The sequence below is a fragment of the Chenopodium quinoa genome, unplaced genomic scaffold (genome assembly GCF_001683475.1).
Source record: "Chenopodium quinoa cultivar QQ74 unplaced genomic scaffold, ASM168347v1, whole genome shotgun sequence".
Lineage (NCBI taxonomy): Eukaryota > Viridiplantae > Streptophyta > Magnoliopsida > Caryophyllales > Amaranthaceae > Chenopodium > Chenopodium quinoa.
In genome coordinates this window covers 2,088,675-2,100,387 of record NW_018743977.1, presented here as the reverse complement: position 1 = coordinate 2,100,387, position 11,713 = coordinate 2,088,675, and the positions used below count along the sequence as shown (strand labels likewise).

The window sequence follows — 11,713 nt, the reverse complement described above, 5'->3', positions numbered from 1 at the left end:
AGACTATGGGGCGTTTAGTTAGGGATTTCTTATCTTGTCTTAAACTAAGATTATGGAGCGTTTAGTTAGGGATATTTTTGGGGCAAAAGAGTTTTTTGGAGTTAAAAGAGTTGTTTGATCATTTAAAAAAACTCTTTGTGGTATTTGGTTAAGAGTTGTTCTGAAAGAGAAAAAAAAAATAGTTTTTTTGTGCTTTATACACTAAAACAGCTAATAACTACTATCAAACACTATTACACAAACAACTGATTATAATCAGCTAGTCAAAAAAGTCAATGCAAACAACTATGGAGTAACAGCTAAAGGCTAATTGGCAAATAAGACGTATGTGACACAAAAATATCCAATGCAACCGTTGTATATCTTACATGACGCAATTAATTACCTTTTAATTTAACTTAAAAAGGGAAAGGGGAATCTATGTTAATTAATTATTTTCTTCAAAAACCCTATAAATTTCCGGAATTGCGAAAAAGATTGTATGGTAAATTGGTAAGTAACTAAAAGTAAGCAATGTAAGAATGGTTAAATTCTGAAATTTTTGGAAAAAAAAAGCCAGTATTTTTCGAAAAAAAAGATTTGGCGGGGATCTTTCTTAAACCCTAACTAGGGAGGAAGAGAGACAGAGAGAGAATTCACAAGCAACAACAATGGCGACGGCTGGATTATATCGTCGTGTTCTTCCATCTCCTCCTGCCATTGATTTTGCTTCTACTGAAGGCAAGGTTAGGGTTTTCACAAATTCTGTGCTGAATATTTCATCTTCAAAATTCTCATCTTTAGTAATTTTTTTAGTTACAATCACAGTTAAATTGCGTTTAATTTGGCTAAATTGATACTTGATTCTTATACAATTCTTACTTTTCGTCAATTCAATGGGTCATGATCCTGTGATTGAAGCCTTTTGTGCCTGAAATTGGAGTCTATGTGTTAGTTTAATTAACTTTTTGCAATTCTTTTATGCTGTGAGTTCAGAAAATTTGAAGGAATTGTTTTAAAGATTTTCTTTTATGGCTTGAAGTGCATAATTAGAAACAAAGGCTTGCCTTTCTTTAAATTTTCGCTGTTTCGTCGTGTTAGATGTCACTTTGAAGTTTCATGAGAGGAGATGAGGTTTCTCGAGTGGATATGATTGTGAAAATAGAATGTTGATAGAATTTTTTGGCCTTTGTATATTCAGCTTGTCCGTTTATATGGTAATGCAGAAACTTTTCATAGAAGCTGTTCAAGATGGAACAATGGAAGGTTTTTTCAAATTGATTTCTTACTTCCAAACGCAGTCCGAGCCTGCTTATTGTGGATTAGCTAGCCTTTCGATGGTCTTAAATGCGTTGGCTATCGATCCTGGGAGGACTTGGAAAGGTTCAAAACTATCACGAGCATTACAATTTGTATATTTGCTTAAACTTATATTGGATACATTTTCTACCACCCCCGTTCCCTCTATGACTTTGTAGTTGCTTTGTAGTTATTGTTCAACTTTAAGTTTTCATGTTTTTGTTATTCGTGGCGAGTACAAATATGCTTTAGAATTTTTGAAAGCTGAAACATGGTTGAAGGCAACATCTTATAAGGGTACATTAGCCCACAAGGGAAGGAAAAGGTTATTTGTTTAAACTTTCTTTTGATTGCGGATTGAGGATTATAGAGCTGCAGTTTGAATATATGTCATCACATTGGCTATCAGCAGGACTTGAAGGTATTGACAAAAGAAGGAAGATCTGGTGAGAGGTAGGAAGTCAGATAATTATGTCAGATAACTTGTTTAAATGGAGAAGACGAGCTGCTGAGAAGTACTATTATATTATGTAAGATTAAGTGGCTGTTGGCTGATATGGACTGTGAAATACTGAAATCAATGTTAGCAGGGGTAAAAAGTCAATAGGAGATCAGAAATGAATACATTCCTTAAAGTAAGCTGAACGTTTCAAAGTCAGATAGATAATAGATTTATGGTATCAGACAATCTTAGAATTAATACATAAGGTCTGTATGAGAAGCATAAATGTGAAATATGGAAATTGGAACTCTGAAGGAGGTCTTAAAATCGGATGTAAATGTGGAATGTCTCTAATCAGGCCACATTTGATCTAGGGCCAGTTTTAAGGATTTGAATATGGTAATCCTTCACGCTTTGAAGCTCCCAATTATACTCATGATGTCTATCTTTGAAATATCTATTCATGGGTATTATGAGAAAATTATTAAATTCAACTTACAAAATCAGTGGCCTGATCTGTATTATTTTGGGATGTCTTGATATAAATACGTGGCTTGTTATTTAGAAATGGGCACAGTTGTAGAAGCTGAACCAAAGTTACTACTACATGATATTTTTTCTTTAGTTTCTCTGTTGTTCTAACTTATAAATATGCTTCAGTAATATGTAATGAGGTATGATATTGTTATGAACTCATGTGTCTCCCCATAATTTTGGATGAAAGTTTGGATAGAAAGAAAATATGCTTTTCATTTCCTTTTATTTAATATAAATATCAAACAAAAAGATAGATTGTCAGTCATAGAATTCAACATAAGGAAGTCATATATTTTCTAAAAGTTAATGAAGCTTTGACATTTAAACTTTTCACTTCTTATTATTAACTTCCAAATCTTTTTTTTTCTTCTTTTTTTCTATAGGACCATGGAGGTGGTTTGATGAATCAATGCTAGACTGTTGTGAGCCTCTAGAAAAAGTTAAATCTAAAGGGATTCCCTTTGGGAAACTCACTTGTCTGGCTCAGTGCGCTGGCGCAAATGTTCAAGCTTTTCGTACAAGTGAGAGTTCAATTAGTGAGTTTAGAAATTACGTCAAGGCATGCTCCATCTCAGATGAGTGTCATGTCATCTCATCCTACCATAGGGGGATTTTCAAACAGGTATTAATAAACTCAAAGTGTGCTTCTCTACATCTTTTTCAATTATTGATGGCTTGTGGCAAGTTTTGCTATTGGTGCAGGATTCATACCAAGGAGTTGTTATTTTCTTTTTTGCGTCTATCTGACTTAATGTCTCTAGATGATTATTATGAAATTTTTTATTTAATTGTTGTGAAAGATGTCTTTCAACATTGCATGGCTTTCTAGGGATGATCTTGATAGCCAACTCTTAATCCTCCCCTAAAAGAGAAGAACGCCTATCTACTTCTGAAATCTTCTGTAATATAAACTAATCTTGTAACAAACTGATCATCACAAATTAGGAAAAATATAAATAAAAGAAGCATAAGAAACGAAGTAAAAACCAAGTATTTAAAATTAGCTCAATGGCATACACAGTAAGAAGTACAGCCTCTAGTTTTTCTTACCAATTTTCAGTTTTTTACTTTCTGAATTGGTTTATGTCACTATGTCAGCATAGCAATGAAGTAGGATTTTTTTTATTTATGTATTCTTCTTTTCTTTATACTACGTCCGTTTCTTATTATTTGCAACAAAGGGATATTATACGTGAGACATAATACATTCCTTTGTTGCAAATAATAAGAAACAAAGGTAGTATATGAATATACGATAGGACTTCTACATATTTCTGTGTTCCTTTTTCTCTAATGTATAAATTGTAATTGATCATACTACTCTGTGCAACAATCTCAGACAGGAACTGGTCACTTCTCTCCTATTGGTGGTTATCATGGTGGAAGGGACATGGCACTGATTCTGGATGTTGCACGTTTTAAGTACCCCCCTCATTGGGTCCCTTTATCTCTTCTTTGGGAAGCCATGGATACGGTGGTTGAAGCAAGTGGCCAACGTAGAGGGTAGGAATTTGTCTGTGCTTCCCCCTTCCCCCCCAATCTACTTGTTTATCAAATACTTTGTACCCTACTCTCCACCCCCCCCCCCTCAAAATATGATCCAATATAAATCATTATTTTTGTTACAGTGCTAAAACTTTCAGATTAGATTATTGATTAAAAGATTGCATTCTTGTACTCATTCTGCTTTCCACAGATAAGGTAGCGTTGATTTTGTCTATAATTTAGGCTCTGTTCTTTTTACCTTAAAAAACTGACTATGGATGAAATTATTTCAGATGAGGGCCAATAAAGTTCATATAAATTCCAAAAAGGGCTGCCAAAGTTTACGTCCAGATTAGTTAAGATGAGTTCCAATAAGTTCAAAGAACTTCATTGAGTAAATTTGAGTTGAAAAGAACACACCCTTAGTTTTATACTCATGCTTCTTTTACCTGGATGGTGCCTTTGGTTACTCTCTGATTAACTTTTTAATCACCTATCATCTCATAGTGGTTGCGGTTGGTGGCTGGGATCGCGGAGAATCTGGCTACTGAGCTGATTACTTGCGCCCCCCCTCCCCCCCCCCCCCAAAAAAAAAAAATAAAAAAAAAATAAAATAAAAAAGAAAGATAAAGGAATGGACAAAAGTAAGAAAGGAAATGAAAATATTAAGAAAATAGAAAATAGTGGAAATAACCTACAAAGGTGAACAATATGTGCACTAGATTGTTTGTTAGAATAAATCATATACATTGAGACTGATCAATGTATGACATTCTACAATAAGATCCATTAATGTATTCTTATTGACTATATAGTAGGAGACTTTAAGGCTGTTGATCCCTCTTCAATATAGACATTGATAATGTTAAAAAGCCACTATTAACATAAAAATAGGCTTATGAAATTTAAGCTGCAAATTTAATGAATGTTGCTGGTTTTGTATTGCTAGTGTCCAATTTTGATGTTGTAACAGATGCAAAGGACTGACAAAGAAGACTCACAATACACACAGATTTACGTGGTTCAATAAAAATGTGTTAGCTATGAGCACATGCAGAGAGTGTTTTTTATTGATCTTGAAAAAATACAACATATATGAGTAGGCTAGGTTAATGACCTAGGAAATAAGACCCCTATGCTGGGTAGTTTGTAAGGGGCAAACCAATTTGAGGTTATTCTAATACTTGATTTGGGAAAGAAAGCTAGAGATAATTGACTGGAAATTGCACTGCCTATTGTTCATGTTGGATTTCCTCCTGAAATTTTGTTGGTATATGATACATCGCCATCCTCCGTATCAAATCCTTCACTAATTTTACATGCATCTTAATCATTTGATATGGAGGATAATAATGTTTCATCTACCAACAAAGTCATTTTTCAACAGATTTTTTTTTTTTAAAAAATAATTATCGAGATGTACTTTGGCGCATTTGTCTTTTTTCATCCCCTAACCCTTGAGTAACCTTTTCTTCTAACTATTGAAGTGTCTGTCTTCCAGGTATGTACTCATATCAAGACAACAGCATGAGCCAGGACTTCTTTATACCTTGGTATGATATGCTGGCTGCGTATGTCACTATGAACCATGGATTTTGACTTCGTGATTCCTATATTCACATCAGTGAGTATTTTTTATGAAAGATGATTTATAGGAAAGCTCTCTTTTTTCCCAGAATTATGTTGAAAAATTGTCTTCTGATATTATGCGTATGATGGTCTAAGCTAACAATATTAAGCACTAGGATATAACAAATTAGCTCTGTGCTAATAAATCTTTTATACCATTTGTCCCTGAATAAAAGGAAGAGAAGGAAGTCTGTCAACATGAGATTGTTAGGTCCGGTATAGAGACAATTGACCAGAAATACTATACTGTGTAAGTGGGGTTTGTAGACCATGTGTGGTATTTTTTTTGGTTTCCCTGATAGTTAATGGCTTAATGCTGTTTAATGTTATGTGCCCCTTTGTCTTTCCATGTCTGATCTGCTGAATGATAGTTTGTTTTGGATTATTACACTTTTTTAGCACTAATTTCATGTCTTGTTCTTAGAAAACACCACACATTACTGATATAAACTTTACAATATGCAAGAGTTTTAGAGGACATCTGACTAAGAAATGACTGGAGAATTCCTTTATGACGCTCTAGTATTACAAGTTGTTTAAATGTAATCTTCTTACAAGCTTATTAGACATTACATTCATGCCCTCTTAAACAACCACTTCGATAAAAAGCTATGTGACATTGTTGCTTAAAGTATCATTAATCTTCTGTGAAACGTGTAAAAAGTAGCGACACTAATTATTGATACCTCTTTCTAGAACTCTGGCTAGTGTGAAGTACAGTTTTCTTACAGATTTTGTTTATCACAAATTCCAGATGTATTGTGACACTGCATATAATTTAATACTTTTATCATATCTTTTGCCAGAATAGAAATTTTACTCAGATTATCTCTTTGTAGAGTTGTAAGCATGAAAACAGGGCTAGTATAGCGAAGTACTTAATGGAGGATGTACCTCTTCTCTTAAAGTTAGAGAATGTGAAGGACATAAAGAGTGCCATCTCTGCTGTTTGCATGTCTTTACCTTCAAACTTTAGGGACTTTATTAAGTGGGTAGCTGAAGTTCGAAGGCATGAAGACGATGGTCAAAGTCTAAGCCAGGAGGAAATGAGAAGGCATTTGCTGAAGGTTTGTACTTTGTAGCCGCAGCTTTAAAAGTTAATTACATCCCAGTTTGTATTTCATGTTGCATTACCGCAGACCTGAAAATTCCTTTTGCAGGAAGAGCTACTCAAACAAGTTCACGATACTGGTCTATATAAGCAAGTGACTAAATTTCTATCCTCGGTATATATGTGTTCCAGAAAAAGTGCCATGTTGGGTCATGAGCACAGTTTATCTGATGTTGCAGCGGCTGTTTGTTGTGAGGGAGCAGAGCTTTTAACTGGTCAGCCTGGATCTTCTGGTGGATTTTGTTGTGAGAAAACATGTGTGAAACAGATAAGGGGTGATGGTGGCAAGCCTGTGACTCTTGTCTCGGGAACAGTAAAGGATGGTGCAAGTAAGCAAGGATTGCAAATTTTGGTCCCTGTAACTCAACAACAATCCAATTGCTGCTCTGACCCAAATTGTTCTGGAATGCACCCTGCTGGAAATGATGTTCTAACTGTACTTTTGCTTGCACTACCTATGCAAACGTGGTCTGGTATCAAGGATGAAATGCTTGTCCAAGAATTGACAAGCTTGGTTTCTACTGAACATCTTCCCACTTTACTCAAGGAGGAGGTAAGAAATATAATCTTTGAATTCTACTACTTTCCTTTATGATGAGTCATGTGAGCAACCATTTGATTCACCAATAATCATTGGAGTGCTGGTATTATATGTGTCTTCTCATACTATGAAGGTCAACATTGAAGTGTTATCCTAGGCTCGTAGCAATTTTTCTAACTTCATGTTTTTATGGTCAGTCTCACATAGTCTGGAGACGCATCTCCAAATCTGTTTATACAGCAATCAAAGTGAGATGGAGACATCCTATATGTAAATACAAATGTCTCCAAACCCATATCCTCAATTTTTGTGCAATTCCACCCCTGCGCAACATCTGATTTTTATGGTGAAAACCATGTCAATTGTGACTGCAGTATTTTATAGTAAAAACTATAGAGTGTAAATTAATAACAATCTTATGAACACATTTTTCTGATAATTGTATCGATGACCTTTACGTTTTTACTCCATTCATGATGTATTCAATAGTGATCAAAATTAATGAGTTTTTCTAACAGAATTCTAATATAGCCTATTAATTTGAAATGAAGGTAAATTCTTGAAAAAGACCAGCTACCCTTTTTACCTGTTCTTTGCAAGTATAATTGCTTCAGTTAATAAAGAATCTCATCCTTGCTATCTGGTATGTTAGGTATTGCACTTGCGACGTCAGCTAATTCTTCTCAAGCAATGTCAAGATAATGAGGTGGATGGCCAACTTAGTGTATCTACGGTGTAATGTATATTCTTCTCTAACATCTCACATTTACTTAGGAAAACAAACCACGTCTACAAATTGATTGAAATTGGGAATAGCTATTTATTCATCTGACTCTTAAAGTTAGGTGGTCTCTATGGGTTGAAATCCCTTTCTTAATGATATTTATAAGAGATTAAGCACAGGTAGCTCAAAGTCATAGTGCTGATTGAAATTTTGTAAAGTACTTAGTGTTAATTTATGAGAAAGAGATGACATTAGAAAGGCCATGCACAGCATTTTTTTCTTTTTGGTGAAATGGTTTCATCACCTGCAGTAACTTGCTTGATCATAGAATTCGCTATACCTGTTACTCGGTGTGGCGGTGTATAACATCAAAGAGAGCAACAAAACTTTCCTTTTTGATGCTTTGAAACAAGGAGATTAAAATTGATCTGCTGCCTTTGTCTCCTTGTTATTCTTTCTTTTACAGCGCTAATGCTGTAAAGCTTTGCAGTAGGATGCAAAAACCACTTATCAGTAACCAGGTACTGAATGAAACAAGACACACATAATTGGAGACCGGAGAGTGCAAGTAAGCTCCTCTTTTGTCCAACACTTAGTTGAATTCGTATGCTGAGATTATAAATTGACTAAGTTCTTTATCAAAGCCCCTGTGCTGATTGCCAAAACCTACATGATACATTCCCATGAAACATTTCCTGGGGTCCTATGCTAATTTTGACAAGCAGGAAGACTTCCATGTATGATGAATCCAATCATGTCATAAAGTAAAGCAAGCTTTCTGATGAACATTTGTAGACGCAATTTCGCAACTGCTTGTCTGATACTGCTTGGGTTTACATGATTTGTTCAATACCTGAACTACCTTTCAAATTTCAATGTTTCTGCCTCTTGCTTCAAATCCAGCAGGCGGTGTATATATCCCTAAACCTGGGCATCGTGCCGGGCCGTGCCGTTGCGGGCCGTGCCCGGCGGGCCACGTGCTCCGGCGTGCCGTGCCTGTCGTGCCGCCGTGCCCAGGAAATCGTGCTGTGCCGTGCCGGCCATTCTCACAGGCCAGCCCACGGCCTGGCACGACCCTCGTGCCTGGCGGGCTCGTGCCGTGCCGGCCACGTGCTGGCCTGGCGGGCTGGCAGTTTTCAGCTTTTTTTTTTTTTTTTTTTTTTTTTTTTAAAATAAGTGACAACATTATAACTTATATTATAATGTATATAAGTTATAAAATTATAATTATAAGTTTTATAAGTTATAACTTATAAGTTATAAGGTTATAAAGTTATAAGTTTTATAATTATAAGTTGAATATTTATGTTTTATAATTTTGTATATTCTATATTTATATTTATATATTTACTTTATACTATTACTTTAAAATTTAATGTTTATGATTTATTAAATATAATTTTGTATTAGTAATTGGTATAATTTTATTTTATTTTAATATGGATTTACAAATTATAACAAAACGGGGAAAAAAGGCAAATTGGACTTTGGATGTGAATAATGCGTACTTCATATTATTATTACTTGAGTTGAGAAAATTTTACAATGATAATAATGATAAAAATCGTACAATAATGGTATTAAACAAAAATTGGAAAATGATAATATTGATAATGATTAAAATCGTACAATATACAAAAATTGTTTATTCTTCTTCTTGCTCGTCTTCGTCGTCGGCTTCGGCTTCAGCTTCATCGGCTAGTTGGATAGATTGGGAACTAGCCGAACCCGAACGGTCGGAAGCGGAGGTTCCTTCATCGTTGTCGTTGTCCTCGTAAGAACGGTCGTGTGAACGATTTTCCGCATCCAACCAATCTTTGAAACACACGCACATTTCTAGTGTTTCGGGTTTTAGACTTGTTCTTTTATCGTCCAGAACCCTACCGGATGCGCTGAAAGCTCGTTCGGAGGCAACAGAGGAGACTTGGATACCAAGAATGTCTCGTGCCATTGCCGCCAAAGTTGGATGCTTCGTGGTTTGTTGTTTCCACCATACAAGGAGGTCGAGGCTGTTTATCTTATCGTCGTCCATGCCTTTGGTGAAGTCGTAACTCAGGTACATCTGCAACTCCGAGACGTCGCTTTGCGTTCTCCTGATTGATGAATCACCTGAAAACCTTGAAATCAAGTTAGTAGCTTTTGAAAATAAATGTTTGGCCTTCTTACTTACTTTTTGGATGGTTGGGAATGCCCTGAGCGAGGAGCGGTGCCATATTTGCTTTCATAGACTCCATATAAAGCAAAAAACTGATCCTTCACAATACTCTTATACGTTTCTACATCATCGTCAAGATTCATGCATTGAAAGTAAATGTCAACTAACATAAATGTGTTTTCATACTTTTGCCTAGGATCTAATATGGAAGCAAAAATATAAATCAAAGGAATTTCACTGCAATATTTACGCAACTTTGTTTCCATTGCTGGAAGATACTGATCATAATCACTTTGGTTGCGATGATCAGCGAAAAGTTGGGCGAGTAAACATGCACTAGAAAGAAAGTTTTGAGCACAAGGATTGTAAACAGAAGAAAAACAATACGTCATGTTATATAATAACTGTAAAAATTGCATATATCTTTCACAGTTATTCCAATCATCATCATATAAAGCATTTTGTGGAAATTTTTGGTTGTAAAACAGTGTTAACGGGTGATAACTTGCTATTTGATATGATTTTAGGGTGTTTTGAACCTAGTTTACTTGATAAAATTTGCGTTTTGGTTCATTTTTACTCTATTATTATGCAATTTTTGTGTATCCTATACTTCACGGGTTGTTGGTGTTTTTGTTGAGATTCTAGGTTCAAAAGAACGACCAAATGGAGCCCATGGATACAAAGCCGAGGTTAGAAGCAAGAAGATGGTTAAAAGAAGCCAAGGAAAGGAGCAATATAGAAGAAAAGATGGAAAAAAGGGCTTAGAAGACCCTGCACGGCCGTGCCAGACCTTGCACGTCCGTGCAGGAGTGCTCCAGAAACTTAGAACATTCTGCCAAGGCCTGCACGGACGTGCCAAATTAAGCACGCCCGTGCAGATGTAGCTGCACGTCCGTGCCAACATCTGCACGTCCGTGCGGAGCTGCTCGATTCTTAGCAGTACGTTCTGCCTCAATTCTGCCCCCTCTGCACGTCCGTGCCGAATCTGGCACGACCGTGCTTATGCTTGCACGTCCGTGCCGAATCTGGCACGTCCGTGCCGAATCTGGCACGTCCGTGCGGACCTGCAGTCAAGCCCGATTCTTGTTTTCTCCGTCCTTTTTATTTGGGGGTCTTATAAATACCCCCTTTGAGCTCATTTGTAGGGATTATGCAGTTTTTTAGAGCTTTCTCTTAGTTTGGTAGTCTTAGAACATTAATTTCGCAATCATTAGTTAGTTCTCAATTATTAGCTTTGAAATATTCAAAATTCAACCATTGTAGAAGACAAGTTCCACCATTGTTGCCCACCTTGAAGCTTCATAGTAACCATTTCTTACTCATCTTTTCTACTTCTCTTTACTTTGTTGTCAATTATTTGCTAGTTCTTGCATGTTTAGATTGCTAATTAGCTTAATCCTTAGTTTGAACTTGTTCATGAATTGCTTAAAATCTTTAATTGCTTTAATCTCCATGGATTGTGAGTAGTCTAAATTCTAGGGTTTGGGTAAAACCCTCAATGTAGTCACTAATTACTTGTTGCATGTCCTAATTTGGTTGTTGTGGGGTGATGATTAGTTGAGCTTAAGTGGTTTAATTGCTTAGTTCTTGTATATGGCCATTGCTAGAACTATTTATCCAAGCTTTCTCAACGAAGGATCGAGAGATGAACTTGAGTTAGCTCCCTTATGCTTAATTGACCCGAAATGCCATGAGAATAGGGATTACCGGTCAAGGGAATGTTTATGTCATCGTGATTATGCTTTAACACTTGTTTTATGCTATGTAACCACGAGAGTAGGTTGTATTCACGATTCAAGTAATCCCTC

General features: G+C 35.9%; 1 protein-coding gene across 2 annotated transcripts; it reads left to right on the top strand.

Annotated features, from left to right (window-relative positions):
- The first annotated feature begins 618 nt into the window (after positions 1-618).
- On the top strand, positions 619-8,356 carry LOC110689752 (glutathione gamma-glutamylcysteinyltransferase 1-like). 2 transcript variants are annotated; one of them, XM_021866544.1, is made up of 8 exons: positions 619-725; positions 1,206-1,362; positions 2,641-2,879; positions 3,597-3,760; positions 5,244-5,295; positions 6,211-6,438; positions 6,532-7,035; positions 7,676-8,356. In XM_021866544.1, the coding sequence occupies exons 1-8, from the start codon at positions 651-653 to the stop codon at positions 7,760-7,762; spliced, it is 1,506 nt and encodes a 501-aa protein (XP_021722236.1). In that variant the 5' UTR covers positions 619-650; the 3' UTR covers positions 7,763-8,356. The 2 variants fall into 2 exon arrangements, with proteins under 2 accessions (XP_021722236.1, XP_021722235.1); XM_021866543.1 differs by lacking the exons at positions 619-725; positions 1,206-1,362 and adding an exon at positions 1,370-1,808 and having other exon boundaries at positions 7,676-8,355.
- The last annotated feature ends 3,357 nt before the right edge of the window (positions 8,357-11,713 follow it).